This window comes from Myotis nattereri (genome assembly GCF_964212035.1).
Source record: "Myotis nattereri genome assembly, chromosome: 9".
Lineage (NCBI taxonomy): Eukaryota > Metazoa > Chordata > Mammalia > Chiroptera > Vespertilionidae > Myotis > Myotis nattereri.
Genome location: NC_138084.1, coordinates 60,741,119 through 60,758,519, shown reverse-complemented (window position 1 = coordinate 60,758,519; position 17,401 = coordinate 60,741,119). Strand labels below are relative to the sequence as shown.

Genomic DNA, 17,401 nt, shown 5'->3' with positions numbered 1-17,401 from the left:
AGTAACCCTGCACCAGCAGGTCTGGTGGCTGGCCCAGAGCTGCCAACACTCTGAGACTAAGCTTGTGGCCAAGGGCATGGGGCTTTCAGCCATTTAAAAAAAAAGAAGAAGAAAAAGAAAAAAAAATAGCAGTTTGTTTTCCATAAGTAGAGTCCCTTTAAAACTTAACCTTAAAGAATTTATTTTCAGCTTTGAAAAATATTTCTAGGCTAAAATAGTATCTCTCTGCCACCTCTAATGGATATTATTAAAATGCAGCCCAAGCATTCTCTATTTTATTTGAACATATTTGAAAAGATTGCCTATAAAAATGAATTTTTATAAGCCAAATGATATTTCCTATTCATGTAGCCTGTCTTATAATCAAATATATACAGTAAGAATAATACAACATATGCCCAGCCGGCAGAGCTCAGTGGTTGAGCTTTGACCTATGAACCAGGAGATCACAGTTTGATTCCAGTTGGGCACATGCCTGGGTTGCAGGCTCGATCCCCAGTGGGGCGCATGCGGGAGGCAGCAGATCAATGATTCTCTCTCATCAATGATATTTCTATCTCTCTCTCCCTCTCTCTTCCTCTCTGAAATCAATAAAAAAATATATATTTAAAAAGATTAATATGACATCCAAATAGTATATAAATCATAAATTTATAAGTGTATAAATGAAAGTAAACCCCAAATATAATAGTATAGACTTAAACAATGTTTAACCACCAGGAAAATGGTATGTAGTCTGGGTTTCGGGGAAACAGGTTAGTGGTCATTCTCCATCCATTCACAGGAGTTCAAACTAGACTGTAGCTCTCCTTCCAGATACCACATGAGCAAAATTGCCCACTTTGCTGCTCTCTCATTCTGTAAGACTCAGTGACATGGGAGACCTGTAAAGATGTTTCTCTGGCTGGTTTTGAAAAAGAGAGCAAATATGTCAGGGGTCTGAAATTATGCACCTTGCGGCCTGCAGTGTCTGCTCTTAGGGATTTTTAGAGAATTCAGGCCTTACCTGCTGGGTGTTCAACAATCCTCAGGGTCATGTTTTCAATTCTTTTATTTCTCCCAGCAAAGCTGGTACCCAAGAGAGTTTCTATAAAAAACTGATGATTTGAAGGGCATGAAGTATGCACCTAGTAATCACTAAGAAAGAACTGTGAAAATGAGGGGCTCCAGCAGTTTCGAAATTACATCTGTGAGGGATTCGGATTCGAGAGCATGTCTTTTCCCCCAGTGAACCACCAGTGAAAGCTCTCCTACCATATAACTCATACACTCTATGTATGTGCAATAAATCCTTAGATAAGTTGACTTATTTAAATGACTTAGATTCTTCTGGGTCAGTGATTTGCACAGCAGGGCTCCTTGACCTGCAGCATCATCACCTGGGAATTTGATACAAATGCAAATTATTGAACCCCACCCTAGACCTACTGAGCCAGTTTCCAGCAATCTGCTTTTGATGAAATCTAACGCTGGGACCACTGTTATTGGTCATACTTATGTTGATAAAGATCAAAGATGTTATTGTGTTTTTCAGGCAGTTGGGGAAAAATTCTGCTTGTCATTAAATAGAAATCACTTCAAAAGACCTTAGATAGCAATGTACATACTGATATTTAATAATTTTTTCTTCTATATATAACAGCTTATTTGGGTATAGGCAAATAATTATAAAATTAGCTCAATAATTTCCTCAAAGAACCATTTTTCTTTTGATAGTCATGATTTTGCAATAAATAATCACTCTGCAATCAAATAGGCAATTTCATATCCATTTCACAAATACTGTACACTCATTTGTCTCTGAGATTACCTGCAGGTGTATTTTTAATGTGGCATTCATCTCTCTTAATATAGAGTTCTTCTTCCAGTACTTCCTTAATTCTCTTGTGTGGCTCACAATATAAAAATTTCTTCCCTATAAAGACATTAACGAGGTTGGTTACATACCATAAATTCTTCCCAACCTTCTAGCCATTACACTTATATGGGTAATTATTTTTTTTTAAAGACATATCCTTTTATATCAATGCAGATGATAAATCCTGCAGACTCTGTTTTGGGAAGATATCCTGGTTCTTTTGGGACTTCATACTGTTATATAATTCCTGAACTTTTGGGTAGTTTAAGATATCTCTTTTAGGTATTATGTGGAAATACATGGAGTTTTCTTCATTAGCTTCAAGAACACTTTCAGCCCTAGCCAGTCTGGCTCAGTGTTGTCTGCAGACTGAAGGGTCCTGGGTTTAATTGGGGTCAAGGGAATATACCTCGGTTGCAGGTCCTCCCCGGCCAGGGGCCTGGACAGGGCACGTGCAGGAGGCAACTAATCGATGTTTCTCTGACATCAATATTTCTCTCTCTTCCCCCCCTCTCTTCTACTCTCTCTTCAAATTAATGGAAAAATATCCTTGGGTGATAATTAAAAAAAAAAAAAGAAAAGAACGCTTTCATTTGTTCTATAAAATCCTATTAAAAACTTACTCTGTGCCAGGCATTTGGCTAGGGGCAAAGGACATAGCAACGAATAATTCAGATGTGTTCACGGAGTCTCCAATGCAGATATATAACAGAACAGCCTCAGCACTATTTAATCGTCACTTTTAGAGCCTGAACCTGAACTGTGGTAGTGAATCACTATGGGCCTATGACTTTGTCCTGGCCTCGAACCTGGCCCTACCGGACATCACTGCAATGGTGGAGAACCGTGTTATTTGTTCTAAGTACCTTAGCTATATTTTTTCAGCTCTGTGCTCTCTGACCCTGTCTGTCTCCCCAATCGCTCCTGTTGGCCTTTCTCTCTTGTTCTCTGAGCTGTAACATGGCCCTCTTGCCCATTCCCACATCTATTTTCTCTGCCTAAGGTGTGGTTCTCCTAGTATATTTGCACAGGGAACTTCCATTCAAATTTCATGTGTAGCCTTAAATTTTTCTTTTTTTAAAAAAAATATTTTTATTGACTTCAGAGAGGAAAGGACAGGGAGAGAGATATAGAAACATCAATGATGAGAGAGAATCATTGATTGGCTACCTCTCGTACACCCCCTACTGGGGATTGAGCCTGCAACCCTGGCATATGCCCTGACCAGAAATTGAACTGTGACCTCCTGGTTCATAGGTCAATGTTCAACCACTGAGCCACACTGGCTAGGCAAATTGCAGTTCTTTAGGAAAACCTTCCCTGACTCCACAATCTCAAAATGCTCCTGGTTATTTCTCCTCATAGCATTCTCCTCTTTCTTTAATTTCATTTATTGCCATTTATATATGGTTTTATTTATTTTACACGCAATTACTTATATAACTATTACCATATCTTCCTTACCAGACCATAAATAACCTAACCTAAAGGCAGGGATGTCTATTTAGTCACAGCTTGGCATAATAATAGATGCTCGGCAAATGTGTGTTCAAATAGTATCAAGCATTGTTAAATTAGATAGAGCTCGCCCTGGCCGGTTTGTCTCAGTGGATAGAGTGTTGGCCTGGGGACTGAAGGGTCCTGGGCTTGATTCCAGTCAAGGGCACATGCCTGGGTTACGGGCTCATCCCCAGCGGGAGGAGTGAGAGAAGCAGCTGATAAGTGATGTTTCTATCTCTCGCTCCCTCTCCCTTCCTCTCTGAGAGCAATAAAAATGTTTTTTTTTTTAAAAAAAAAAAAATTGGATAGAGCTGAAAACTATTCTATGTGCATGTCTGCCAATGCAGCCTTGTGAATGTCAGGGAACCAGTAGTTCTAGTCTCAGTACTCAAAAGCTCAAAACAAAGAACCATGGAACACCTAAACAATAAAATAATTTAGCTATTTAATATTTGGCTTTAAACTCCCAAAGATATGGCAGATGCATCATCTTTTCCAAACTAACCAATAGAGAACACAAGTGAATAAATTTGGCTTATGTGCAGACTGGCCCAAATGGGGCAAGGGACCTGCTGCTTCTGGCTGTGGCCCTGGGTCATGCCTGGTCATGAAGACCCCACACACCCTTAGACAAGGACAAGGTAGAGATACTTTCTGCATCTCATTCTTGTTTCCCCAAAGCTAGGAGTCATGGGAATGAGAGATGGGATCAGCATTACTCCAGCTTAACTTTGGTTTAAACTTTTTTGGTTAAAATTTAGGCAGAAAAGCTTTTAAGAAATGTAGCTAAGAAGAGAGAAGAGCCTAAAACTGGTTAGTAAAGAGGAAGAGACCACCTGCCTTAAGTTCAAGTCTCTTGGCAATTTCAGCCCAGCTGCTAGAAGAATTTACATAGGAAATCACTAAAGTTTTGAGGAGCTAGTATAAGCAAATATTTCCTGACCCCAAAAAGAAATAGGAGGGAAGGAAAGAAGGAAGGAAGGAAGGAAGGAAGGAAGGAAGGAAGGAAGGAAGGAAGGAAGGGAGGGAAAAATAAAAAACTAGCAGCAGTTTAATGTTGATTCTTTACCAACATTGTGAATGAACTGGTCAACAGATTGATTGTGAGTACAATGAGGAGCTGTGATTACTGTGTTAAGGACTGCTGAAAACAATATTATTTCAGATAAAACTGTTTTGTTTTTTTGTTAGGAGCTAATAACAATTGCTACAATTTATTGAATGCTACCATGCCCTAAGCATCATACATACATTATATCTTTCTCACAATCACCCTATGGGTAGGTATAATTATTCCTAGTTCATAGGTGAAAAAGTAACTTCCATAAGTCACAAAACTCATCGAAAAAATTAAAAGTCTTGCCCACCTGATTCTTCCAAAACCAAATTACTAACCAAGCTAGATTGGGGAGATGTGGCCACAACGTATCTGCATTGCAGCCAGGCGTTTGATAAAGTGCATCTGTAGGAGACGGAATGCCCATGTCATAGATGCTGATTGACAGGCCAGGGGCTTCTAGAGGCTCTTCTTGGAACTGTTGAGATCACCATCTAATTTGCGCACTTGGATGCAGAAAATGCCAGCAAACTAACCAAATGTGAGAATGGCACCAACTTGGTGAAGGGCAAACTCAGGACTCAAAGGGCTACTTCTATACCTGGAATGAAGTGCTAAAATCCATAGGGGGATAACTATACCAACTTGTATTTAGGAATTATGGGTGCCATAGACTGCTTTTGTTAATGTATTAATAGTATAACGTGTCTGCCAAAACAGCTAAGGCAATTTTGGATCCCCTTAATAGGAGTGTCATGTTCAGATCAAAGGAGGATATAGTCCCACATACTATTCTAATCTGATCATACCTAGAATACTGGATTCAGTGATTCAGTAAACTGGAGAGCATCGGAAGAGGTCAACCATTATGGTGTGTGGGCTACAAATTATTTTAAAGCTAACATTGAAGTCCATGAAAGATTTGATAGGTCCTCAAATGAACCTTTATACAATTCAAGGATGAAATTATATCATTTTAATGGGAAAGGACTATATACTATCTGTGTAGATTTGAGAACATATCTGTGATTAGGGAGTGCAAGCTGTAGAGAGACTGCAGACCTTTCCAAAAAATAGACTGAAAACATTTGAAAATTGACAGAGTATTTTGTGTGGGTGTGAACGGCCTGTCTCTACTTAGGCTGAGGCCCTGAAAGGAGGTTCTCGGGGAGGCTGAGGAGGGAACTCTAAAGGACTCTGTGAGCTTCCAGAAAGTTTAGACTCCTGCCTCAATTCATTACTCACTTCCCTGCAACTTGCCCAATGCCTGGCATGAAGTAAGGACTCAGTATTTGTTGAGTTGATGAGTGAATGGTTAATTCTACCTTTTACACCTACAGCCACAGGAATAAAGAACCTTTAAATTCAAGCATCTTTAATGAGAAGAGTCCCAGATAAGAACTTTGTCAAAATAAGGAATTATTTAACTATACTAAATACTTCCATATACTGAATTAAGTTGCGCTAAGGCAGCGGTTCTCAACCTGTGGGTCGCGAACAATGAAAATACATCCTGCATATCAGATATTTACATGACGATTTATAACAGTAGCAACGTTACAGTTATGAAGTAGCAACGAAAATAAGTTTATGGTTGGGGGTCACCACAACATGAGGAGCTGTATTAAAGAGTCGCGGCCTTAGGAAGGTTGAGAACCACTGCAAGGCCTCTGCGCGCAGAGAAATAATGCAGATAATCAGTTACAGTGGAAGCTGATGCTGAGGGAAGAGGCCCTTTCACCAGGAGGCAGAGGTTTTGGGGCTTCTTGATGAGGTCTTGCGGGAGGACTGTGTGTGATCCCCTGGGCGGGAGACTGAGCCTCTTCAGCCCAACTCTCCCTCCGGGGAACCGCTGAGCTGGGAGGTAGCTGCAGGAACGGAGACAGCTCTCCAGAGACGCAACAAGGAGCTGCAGAAGGGCTGGAAACCGCTGGGATTCCAACCTCTTCGGCTTATTATCTTCACCATCATCATTCCTTAGCACCTGCTGAAAACCTGTGGGGCGCCAGGGCCTGGGAAACATCTGTAAATCCATGGAACAATATGGATGAGCACTGCGACCTGGCACAGACTCAAGTTACTACGGCGTCGGCTGTGACTGTGGCCCAGCACTGCCTTCTGTGCGTTTGGCAGGACAGGGAGGAGACAGCAGGGTAAAACGTGGCCTGAAATTGTGAGATTCTAAAAGGATTAGGTAGTAATTTATGGACTGAAAGTCCAAGAGATGAGTGTATGTGTTTGAAGTGGTACAGAAGACCGGAGAAGAACCAAGCAATGCTTAGAGAGATGGAGTTACACTTTATTATTATTATTATTATTATTATTATTATTACTATGCGCGGGCTGAGAGAAAACTGTATTTCAAATTCTGGGCCCCAACATGGAGGAAGTTTCCTTATTTGTATCTTTTTACCTTCTTTGTCTCCCAAGTATGGGGTTTTCCGGTCCCCTTTGCAAGTTCTTAAAGAGACCTATGTGCTGGGGCTTTGAGACCTCAACCAAAGGAAGCCTGGCCTGGTGCCAGCACTGATAGCTTCATCTGGGGAAGGTTTGGCCTCTGGATTGGGAGTAGTCTTATTTTCCTTATTATTTAAGCCAGCAAGCATTTCTAGGAGCCAAAATGGCAGGGTTAAAATTTCAAACGGCAGTTTTTATATAAGATGGATGCTTCAGAAGTATTTCTCCAGCACTGGCTGAGTGACCGTGGAAGAGTCACTTCCTTTCCTCTAGGCTAGACCTGTATCCTGGTCTGTAAAACGAAGGAATTGGCAAACATGATCTACATGTTTCCGTGTATAAATTTTATATATTGTATTATTTACATTATATATAATATATATGTAATATATATAATATATATATAACATTTTAATGACTTTATATTTTGATACATTTTTATGTATACATTTTTTCCCCCCAATACCTTCCAGGCCAATGACGGGGCCAATTAAGTCGGAGGCTGGGGTGGGGGGGGGGGGTGGAAATGGCCTGGGTGCTTTCCACCACAGTGCCATCACCTCTCCTTTTGCCAAAACAGCAGCTCCACCCCCGCCCTCCCAAACCTTCCCGGCTTCAGCCAGTCTCACTCCGGTCCCCCCCCCCTCCCCCCGTTTCCTTCTCACCGGTTCTCCACACGGCAGGTCCCTCTGCGCAGGGTCCGCGGCTGCAGGGGAACTCACACTGTTTGTGGGACTCCCGGGGGCCGCCGTCGCTGGGCTCCCCGCGCGCCCCGCACTCCAGCCCGGCCGGCTGCCCAAGCTGCTGCGGGTCGCTGCCCGCCTCTGGCGCCGCCACCGTCGAGTCCTCCACCCTCATGCCGCGGGCGTCTTCGCGGCTGGCCTTCCCAGCTTCGCCGCAGGGGGCCGAGAACGCGAGGCGTCTCCGGTTGCCATAGTGACTGCGATCTTCCCCGCCCCCAGCAGCTCTCAGCCGGCTTCTCCCCGGCCCCAGGCGTCCTGCGCGCCCAAGAAGGCGTTGAAGTTAGCCGGCCGCGCTTAGCTACTGACCAAAGCAAAGGATTTGCCATCAATCTCTCCTTTGCTCCACACATCAGTTTGGCAAGAGAGGCTCTACTATTCCCGGGTAGGGAAACTAAGATTCAGAAAAAGCTAAGGAAAAGGTCTGAGGCCAGTCAACACAGCCGGAATACGAATTCAGAAAAGTCTAGCACCAAAGCCCAAAGAATAGATCGCCACCCAGAACAAGTAGGAGCGGGGGCAGGTACTGGGCAGGTGGGTTGAGGGTAAGGTTATGCTTTATGGCGTCTCGCTCCCTGCTACACACAGAACGTGATGGAATAAATGAATGTTGAGGATTCCCAACTTTTGGATTCTAAGTTTTTAATTGTTGTTGTTGTTAAACAACTCTTGTAGTTTTCAAGGGCTTTTGTATTCACAATCCATTTCAATCTATATAACAACCAATTTTACAGGTGAGGAAATCAAATTCAGAAAAATTTGATTTGATAGCAAATGGGAAAACCGAGAGTTTTGTTGCTTTTGTTTGTTTGGGTGGTTGTGTGTGTGTGTGTGTGTGTGTGTGTGTGTTTTGGCAGCCATATAAAAGAGGGAATTATGCTGTGTTAATTTTATGAAAGCTAAATGTGCATTATTTTAGAGTTAAATAGTTCTACAAGGCTGGTAACCAAATACAGGGGACCACATCTGCCTCCATTTCACCCCAGAGGCAGCCACTTTCACTTCTTTTGGCTGATAACGTACTATTTACAACCATATAACCAAGTGCTCCTTTTGCTGCTTTTTATTTTTCAATGTTAGGTGTATGTTGATTTTCTACCACGGAAGACAAGAAGTTAGCAATCATTCATGCTCACCATCTATTCATATCCTTACTGCCTCCTTCACCTCCTCATACAGATAAGCTGAAATTTTGGCTGGAGCATTTTACATAATCATGACTATGTAAACTCCAGTGACAGCCACACCAAGTCATATCCTTTTCCTTCCTGGAGTTAATAATTGCCTTGTTTTTTAATTTGCTTGATTTTTAATGTCCATATCACTAATCAATTCCCACACTCTTCGTCCTTGTGTAAATCTTTTTTTTAAAGAAGAATTTATTGATTTTTAGAGAGGAATGGAGCAGGAGAGAGAGAGAAACATTGATGTGAGAACATAACATCCATCACTGTCTCCTGCACTGGGGATGCAGATGCAACCCAGGCATGTGCCCTAAGCAGAAATTGAGTCGGCAATCTTTCCATGCACGGGAGGACACCCAACCAACTATGCCATGCCTGCCAGGGCTGTAAATATTTTAGTAAGTTCAAACACATGAGGAATTCTATCCATTTCATCTTTTCTAGAAAGTCTCTTCAGAGTCCGGACTGGTTGGTTGCTCTGTATACCTGTGGTTGCACAGCTGCTGTCTAAGAATTTCCCTTCACCATCATACCTCGCCTGAACTGGATCCCTTACTTGTGCATCCCATCTTTTTCTCTTTCTTGGTTGATTCACTTATTTGGAAGAGCGTATCTCCAGTTGCCCTTTGATAACTGGTCTATGGGAGATAAAAGGTCTAAGTCCTTACAGGATTACAAGGGTCTTTATTTTATTTTCTATTAAAGTGGAGGTCTAGCTGGATAAAGAACTCTAAATTGGAAATAATTTTTCCTCAGAATTTTAGTCATTGCACCATGGTCTTCTGGAATCCACTGTTACCATACAATTCTGCGGTCATTCTATTCCTCATCTCTTGTATAGAACTTGTTTTTTTCTTTCTAGAAACTTGGAGAATCTTCTCTTTGTCTTCATTGGTTTGAAACTTCATGATGATACACCTTGATATGGGTCAAATTTTCAACCATTTTACTGGGCATTCAGTAGATCATTTCAACCTAGAAACTCATGTCCTTCACTTTAGAGACTTAAAAAAAAAATCATTTTATTGCAGTGTCTGTTTTCTCTGGAACCCTGTTATTTGAATGTTAGATCTCCTGATTTGTCCTCTAATTTTCTGACCTATTTTATATCTGAACTAGAGGCCCGGTGTGCAAAAATTTGTGCACTTAGGGGGGCGGTCCCTCAGCCCAGCCTATGCCCTCTCACAGTCTGGGACCCCTAGGAGGATGTCCACCTGCTGGCTTAGGCCCGCTCCCTGGGGGAACGGGCCCAAGCTGGCAGTCAGACATCCCTCTGGCAGCCCGGCAGCCCTCAGGGATGTCCACTTGCCAGCGGGGAGCAGGCCTAAGCTTCAGTCGGACATCCTTAGCGCTGCTGAGGAGGCAGGAGAGGCTCCCACCACCACCGCTGTACTGGCAGCCATCAGCCTGGCTTGTGGCTGAACAGAGCACCCCCTGTGGGAGCACACTGACCACCAGGGGGAAGCTCCTGCATTGAGCGTCTGCCCTCTGGTGGTCAGTGTGTGTCATAGTGACCAGTCATTCCCAGTCTTTCTGCTGTTAGGGTCAATTTGCGTATTACCCCCTTTTTATATAGGATAGAGGCTTGGTGCATAGGTGGGGGCTGGCTGGTTTGCCCTGAAGGGTGTCCTGGATCAGGGTGGGGGTTTGCTGCGCTGCCTGGCCAGCCTGGGTAAGGGGCTGATGGGTATGTGCAGCTGGTCACACCCCCTTCAAGTTGGGGGTCCCCACTAGGGTGACTGGCCAGCCTAGGTGAGGGGCTGATGGCTGTTTGCAGGCTGGTCACACCCCCTTCAGGGTGGGTGGTCCCAACTGGGGTGCCTGGCCAGTCTGGGTGAGGGGCCGAGGGCTGTTTTCAGGCTGGCCAAGCCTGCCGGCGACGGAAGCTCCCAGCCTCTCCTTTTTTCTTTCTTTTTTTATTCTTGGATTTATTTACCTTCTATAATTGAAACTTTGTAGCCTTGAGAGGAGCTCAGAGCCAGCCAGGGCGGGCGGGAGGAAAGCCGTCTGCTCGCTCCAGCTCTGTGGCCACAGCCAGCTGAAAGCACGTATCTGGGATTTATTTACCTTCTATAATTGAAACTTTGTTGCTTTGAGTGGAGCTCAGAGCCACCGGGGCAAGCAGGAAGCTTGGCTTCTTCCATTATTGGGGCAACCAAGCCTCCTGCTTGCTCCAGCTCCGTGGCTGCCAGCCGCCGTCTTGGTTGGGTTAATTTGCATATAGTCGCTCTGATTGGCTGGTGGGCATGGCTTAAGGTGTAGCGAAGGTACAGTCAATTTGCATGTTTGTCTTTTATTAGTGTAGATTTTTGCACTACATTCTGGGAGATTCCTCATTATTTTCCAAACATTCAATTTTTCATTTCTGCTATCATGTTTTTAATTTCTCAGAGTTAGTTCTTTTTAAAAAATATATATTTTTATTGATTTCAGAGAGGAAGGAAGAGGGAGAGAGAGATAGAAACATCAATGATGAGAGAATCATTGATTGGCTGCCTCCTGCATGCCCCCAACTGGGGATTGAGCTTGCAACCTGGGCACGTGCCCTTGACCGGAATCAAACCAGAGATTCTTCAGTCCACAGGCCAACACTCTACCCACTGAGCCAAACCAGCTAGGGCTCTGATTATTCCTTTTTATATAACACATTGACTTTCTTTATATTATATCTGAGGATATTAATAATATACTTAATTTCCAACCTTTTCCCCTGTATAATTGCTGCCTCCTCCAAGTTATCTATTTCTGTTTTTTTTGTTTGTTTCTGTCTTAGTAGCTTTCCTCTCTCTTCAGGTGATCCTTTACCATCTTGCCCTACCTAGTAGTGCAGAATATGAATCTGTACATACAGGTGGAGATTATTGACTGGAAGTTTCACTGATGGTTTATCTGTCCGGGAGGGTTAGTTGGGGAACCCCTGATGTCTATTTTAAGATCAATCTCTCGAACTGCTCAGATTCTCCATGAGGTGACCCCTTTTGTCTCCCTCCTGGAGGGTATCTTCATTCTGGTGCCAGCACCCTGGGAAGTGAGTGGTAGAAGAGAACTGAAGACTGAGTATGAAATAACCCTGTTTCAATGCGGTGGTCCTGCCCCCAATTGTGCTTTATACCTTCCAGTCTGGAGAGCCCGTTTGACTTCCTCCAGAGCATTACCTCCAGTCATCATCTGGGGTGAAGTCATCCATCTAGTTGCTTAGAATGAGGGGCCTGGGGGTCTAACTGCTTTATTATTATTGTGATAAGATATAGGTAACATAAAACTTACTATTTTAACCATTCTAAGTGTAAACTCAATGGCATTAAGTACACTCACAATGTTGTATAGCCACCATCACTATCTATTTCCAGAACTTTTTCATTGTCCCAAACAGAAACTCTGTACCCATTAAACCCAAATTCCCAATTTCTTCCTCTCCCAGCCCCTGGTAACCTCTATTCTGCTTTTTGTCTCTATAAATTTGGCTACTTTAGATACCTCTTATAAGTGGACTCATACAGTATTTTTCCTTTTGTATTTATCTTGTTTCACTTAGCATATTTTTTAAAATGTACTTTTTATTGCAGGGGTCCTCAAAATTTTTAAACAGGGGGCCAGTGCACTGTCCCTCAGACCGTTGGAGGGCCGGACTATAGTTTAAAAAAAAAAAACTATGAACAAATTCCTATGCACACTGCACATATCTTATTTTGAAGTAAAAAAACAAAACGGGAACAAATACAGTATTTGTATTTGCATGTGGCCTACGGGCCGTAGTTTGAGGACCCCTGTTTTATTGATTTCAGAGAGGAAGGAGAGGAAGAGAGAGATAGAAACATCAATGATGAGAGGGAATCATTGATTGGCTGCTTCCTGTATGCCCCTCCACTGGGGACCGAGCCCGCAACCTGGGCACGTTCCCTTGACCGGAATCGAATCTGGGACCCTTGAGTCCACAGACCAACGCTCCATCTACTAAGCCAAACCGCCTAGGGCATAGATATGTTTTTAAAGTTAATCCATGCTCAGCATGTGTCAAAATTGCATTCTTTTTAAGGATGAATAATATTCCATTGTATGTACTATATACCACATTTTGTCTATCTGTTCATCTGTTGGTGGACATTTGGATTAAACATTTCCACCTTTTGCCAATTTCCAATAATGCCACAATGAACATTAGTGCACAAATTGCTTGTTTGAGCCCCTACTTTCAATTCTTTTGAGTATGTACCTAGAAACTGAATTGCTGGATGATATGGTAATTCTATGTTTAACTTTTTGAAGAACCATCAAACTTCTTCAAGTCACTGCACAATTTTACATTCCCACCAGCAATGCACAAGGATTCCAATTTCTCTAACCCTTGCTAACATTTGTTCTCTCCTCTTGCTCTCTCTTTCTCCTTTCATAATGCCTAGCTATCCTAATTAGGGTGAAGTGGTATCTCTTTGTTGTTTTTATTTGCATTCCATTAATGCCTAGTGATGTTGAGCATCTTTTCATGTGCTTATAGGCTAGTTGTACATTTTTCTTGGAGAAATGTCTATTCAAGTATTTTACCCATTTTGAATTGTGTTCTTTGTTGTTGAGTTGTAGTTCTTTATATATTTTGGATATTAATCTCTTATGATAAGTATGGTTTTAAATATTTTCTCCCATTCCATTGGTTGTCTTTTCACTTTGTTGATAAGAGTACTTTAAATGTTTTAATTTTGCTATAGTCCCTACTTATATATTTTTTCATTTGATACCTATGCTTTTAGTGTCATATCTAAGAAATTATTGATAAATTCAATATCATGAAGATGTTTTCCCTATGCTCTTCTTTTAAAAAAAAAAATATTTTATTGATTTTTTGCAGAGAGGAAGGGGGAGGGATAGTTAGAAACATCCATGAGAGAGAAACATCCATCAGCTGCCTCCTGCAGACCCGCTACTGGGGATGTGCCCGCAACCAAGGTACTTGCCCTTGACCGGAATCGAACCTGGAACTCTTCAGTCCACAGGCCGACACCACTGAGCCAAACTGGTCAGGGCCCTATGCTTTTTTCTAAGAGTTCTATAGTTTTGACTCTTACACAAGGTTGGGCAAAATTAGACTTACAGTTGTATGGAAATAATACAATAATTAAAAAATAATAATATAAGAATAAACTTTCACATACTCACCACTGTAAACCTACTTTTGCCCACCCTGTATTTAGGTCTTTGACCATTTTAACTTTTGTATTAACATTATAGTGTGATGTAGGAGTTCAACTTAATTCTTTTGCATGTGGATATCCAGTCTTCCCAGCACCATTTAGAGAAAAGGCTATTTATTTTCTCTATGGAATTGTCTTGACACCCTTGTCAAAAGTCAATGGTCCATAAATGGGAAGGTTTATTTCTGGGCTCTCAATTCTATTCCATTGATCATATGTCTATCCTTAATGCCGATACCAGAATGTCAGTTAACATAGTTTTCTAGTACATTTAAAATAAAAAAGTGTGAAGCCTCCAACTTTGGTGCTCAGTAACAATTTAGTGCTTCTTTCATCATGTTTGTAGTTCTCAGAACAAAGGTTTTGCATTTCTTTTGTTAAATTTATTCCAAAGTTTTTAAATTCTTTTTGATGGTATTGTAAATAAAATTTTCTTAATTTAATTTTCAGTTTGCTCACTGACAATGTTTAGAAAGGCAATTTATTTTTGTACATTGATCTTGTATCCTGAAAAATTGCTCATGTATTTATTAGTGCTAGTAGTTTTTTCAATGGATTCCTTATGATTTTCTATATATAAGATCATATTATCTGTAAATAGATGTGCTTTTATTTCTTTTCCAATCTGGATGCCTTTCTTGCCTAATTGCACTGGGTAGAATTTCCAGTATAATGTTTAATAGAAGTGGTGAGAGTCGACATTTTTGTCTTGTTTTTGATCTCAGAGGAAAAACATTCGCCACTAAGTTAGGATGTTAGTTTTGAGTTTTATAGATGCCCTTAATTGGGTTAAGGAAGTTCCCTTCTATTCCTAGACTGTTGAGTGTTTTTATCATGAAGATTACCTTCTTTGTGTATTATTTTAGTGGTTGCTTTAGTGTTTATAGTATACATCTTTAACTTTTCACAAACTACCTTCAAGAGATATTATACCACTTTAGGTATAGTTTTAGGACCTTCCATTTCTCTCCTCCCAGCCATTATATAATTATTGGCATACATTTTACTTTTAGATATGTTATAAACTCTGTAAAAATGGTTATTTTTGTTTAAACAATTATCTTTTTAAATACTTATTTTATAAATCTGTTTTATAACATTTACTTGTAAAATTAATCTATGAGGCCATTTAGGGCATTCTGAGAATCACAAACATTTGAAACTTTCTTTTTTATATGACTAATAGTTTAAGTGTTACATATATTTACATTGTTGTGTAACAGCTCTCTAGAACTTTTTCATCTTGCAAAATAGAAACTTTATACCCACTGAAGACTAACTCCCAATTTCCCCTTTCTCCTAGCCTCCAGCAACAATCCATTCTACTTTCTGTTTCTATGAGTTTGAATACTTTAGATCTCATATGAGTAAAGTCATGTGATATCTTATTGTGAACTGGCTTACTTCATTTAGCACAATGTCCTCAAGAATCATCCCTTTCTTAGCATGTGACAGGATTTTCTTCTTTTTAAAGGCTTGATAATATTTCATTTTATGTATATGCTACATTTTCTTTATTCATTCATCTGTTGATGGACATTTGGGTTGCTTCCACCTCTTGGCTATTCTGAGTAAGGTTTTAATGAGTGTGGGTGAGCAAATCTCTCTATTTTGGATATTGACCCCTTATCAGATATTTGATTTGCAATTATTTTGTCCCATTCTGTATGTTCCCCTTCTACTTGAATCTCCTCCAGATTTCTATTAGCTATCTTCTGTATATTGACTTTTCTTTCCTAGTAAAAAATATACAAAATCCTTGCCACGCTAAATATCCCAAGCCTATATTATTCTACTTCTTTTCCTTTATGGCCTATTTTCTTAACAAGATCTTTTATATTTGGTCTCCAGTTGCTCACACCCAATCCACTTTTTCACTTCCCACAGTCTGTTTCCAATCTCACCATATTATTAAATTTAGTCTTTTGAAGGTCACCGAGCACCTATTAATTCCCAAATAAAGCTATGCTTTCTCATATCTCTTGGCCTCTCTAACAGCATTTGACAATGATTTATACCCCATTTTTCTTGAAAGCATCCTCTTGGTTTTCAAAACTGCCTTTTCCTGATGTTCCAGTTACCTCTCTAGTGGTAACGTCTCCCTTGCTGTCATCATTTTTAGAATATGAACCTCATCAGTGTAGACATTCCTTTAAATTCCCTTTTTGCTCTTTTCTCCCCTTTTACTAATTCACTCAATTCCAACACTTTTATTATCACCTGAAGGTGCTAAGCCTTTTAAATATCTCCACATTCAATCTTTATCCTGACTCCAATCCTACATTTCTGCCTGCTGGTTGAACATCACAGTCATAGAACTTTGGAGCTGTAAAAAGCCTAGAGATCACCTCATTCAATGTATTTCAAACTGCTCCACAGCACCCAAGGGATTTCCTGCACACAGAGCAGGTGTGTCTGTATCTCAAGCAGCTCCGTTTTTTTCTGCATTGTTTGTTCATTTAATATGTATTCCTTGAATGATTCCTTAATGGCTTATAGAAATTTAAAAGATAATAATGTTATAAGTAATTTGATGTTAGTAAATCTGACAATTTTGATGAAGTGGACAATTCACTTAAAAAACACAACTTTTAAAAATGGACACAAGAAGAAATATCACTTTAATAGAAGTAAATATAGAAATATAACTATTAAAGATATTGAATTCAAAATTAAAACCTATTCCACAAAGGAAACATAAAGCCTCACTACTGAATTCTTCCAAACATTTACACATATTGTAACACCAATCCTATTCAAACTATTCCAAGAGTTAAAAAAAATGTTAACTCTTCTCAACTCATCTTTATGTCAAAATCAGAAAGAACACTATAAAAAAGTAAAACTGATGAAACTCATGAAAACTGATTCAAATATTAAATAAAATATTAGCAAATATAACCCAGCATGTTAAAAGAGAATAACACATTATAATAAAGTTGTGATTGTTCTAAAAATGCAGTTTGTTAAACACTTGAAAATCAAGCAATGTAATTTACTACATTAAAATGTTTTAAAGGAAGAAATGAAACTGTCTTTACTATCAGTCAACATGGTTGTGCACATAGAAAATTCACATGAATGCATGGATAAGCTATTAGAGTACATTTATTAATGTACTGGATACATAGTTAACAAAGAAAAATAAAATTTACAAATAAATAGAAAATAGAATATAAAAAACAACATATTTATAATAGTATCATAAAGCCACCAAATACATAAGAATAAACCTAAGAAAAAAAAAGAACTGCACCCAAATGCTCTAAAATATTACCAAGAAAATTTAATGAATACCTAAGTAAATGGAGAAATATATTATTTTCAAGAATTGAAAATTTTATGTTAATTGTTCTCAAATTGATCTATAACTCCAATCTAAATCTCAGCAGGGTTATTTTAAAAATAGAATTTGACAA

At 40.1% G+C, this 17,401-nt stretch overlaps 1 protein-coding gene across 1 annotated transcript in view; it reads right to left on the bottom strand.

Annotated features, from left to right (window-relative positions):
* The window catches only part of PIWIL4 (piwi like RNA-mediated gene silencing 4), a 95,955-nt gene extending 88,187 nt beyond the window's left edge, over positions 1-7,768 (bottom strand). The window contains exons 1-2 of the mRNA XM_081099020.1: positions 7,595-7,768; positions 1,811-1,915 (exon numbers count right to left, since the gene is read on the bottom strand). Coding sequence (XP_080955146.1) covers positions 1,811-1,915; positions 7,595-7,730 — 241 coding nt within the window. The 5' untranslated portion in view covers positions 7,731-7,768. The remainder of the gene's footprint in view (positions 1-1,810; positions 1,916-7,594) is intronic.
* Between the last annotated feature and the right edge of the window lie 9,633 nt (positions 7,769-17,401).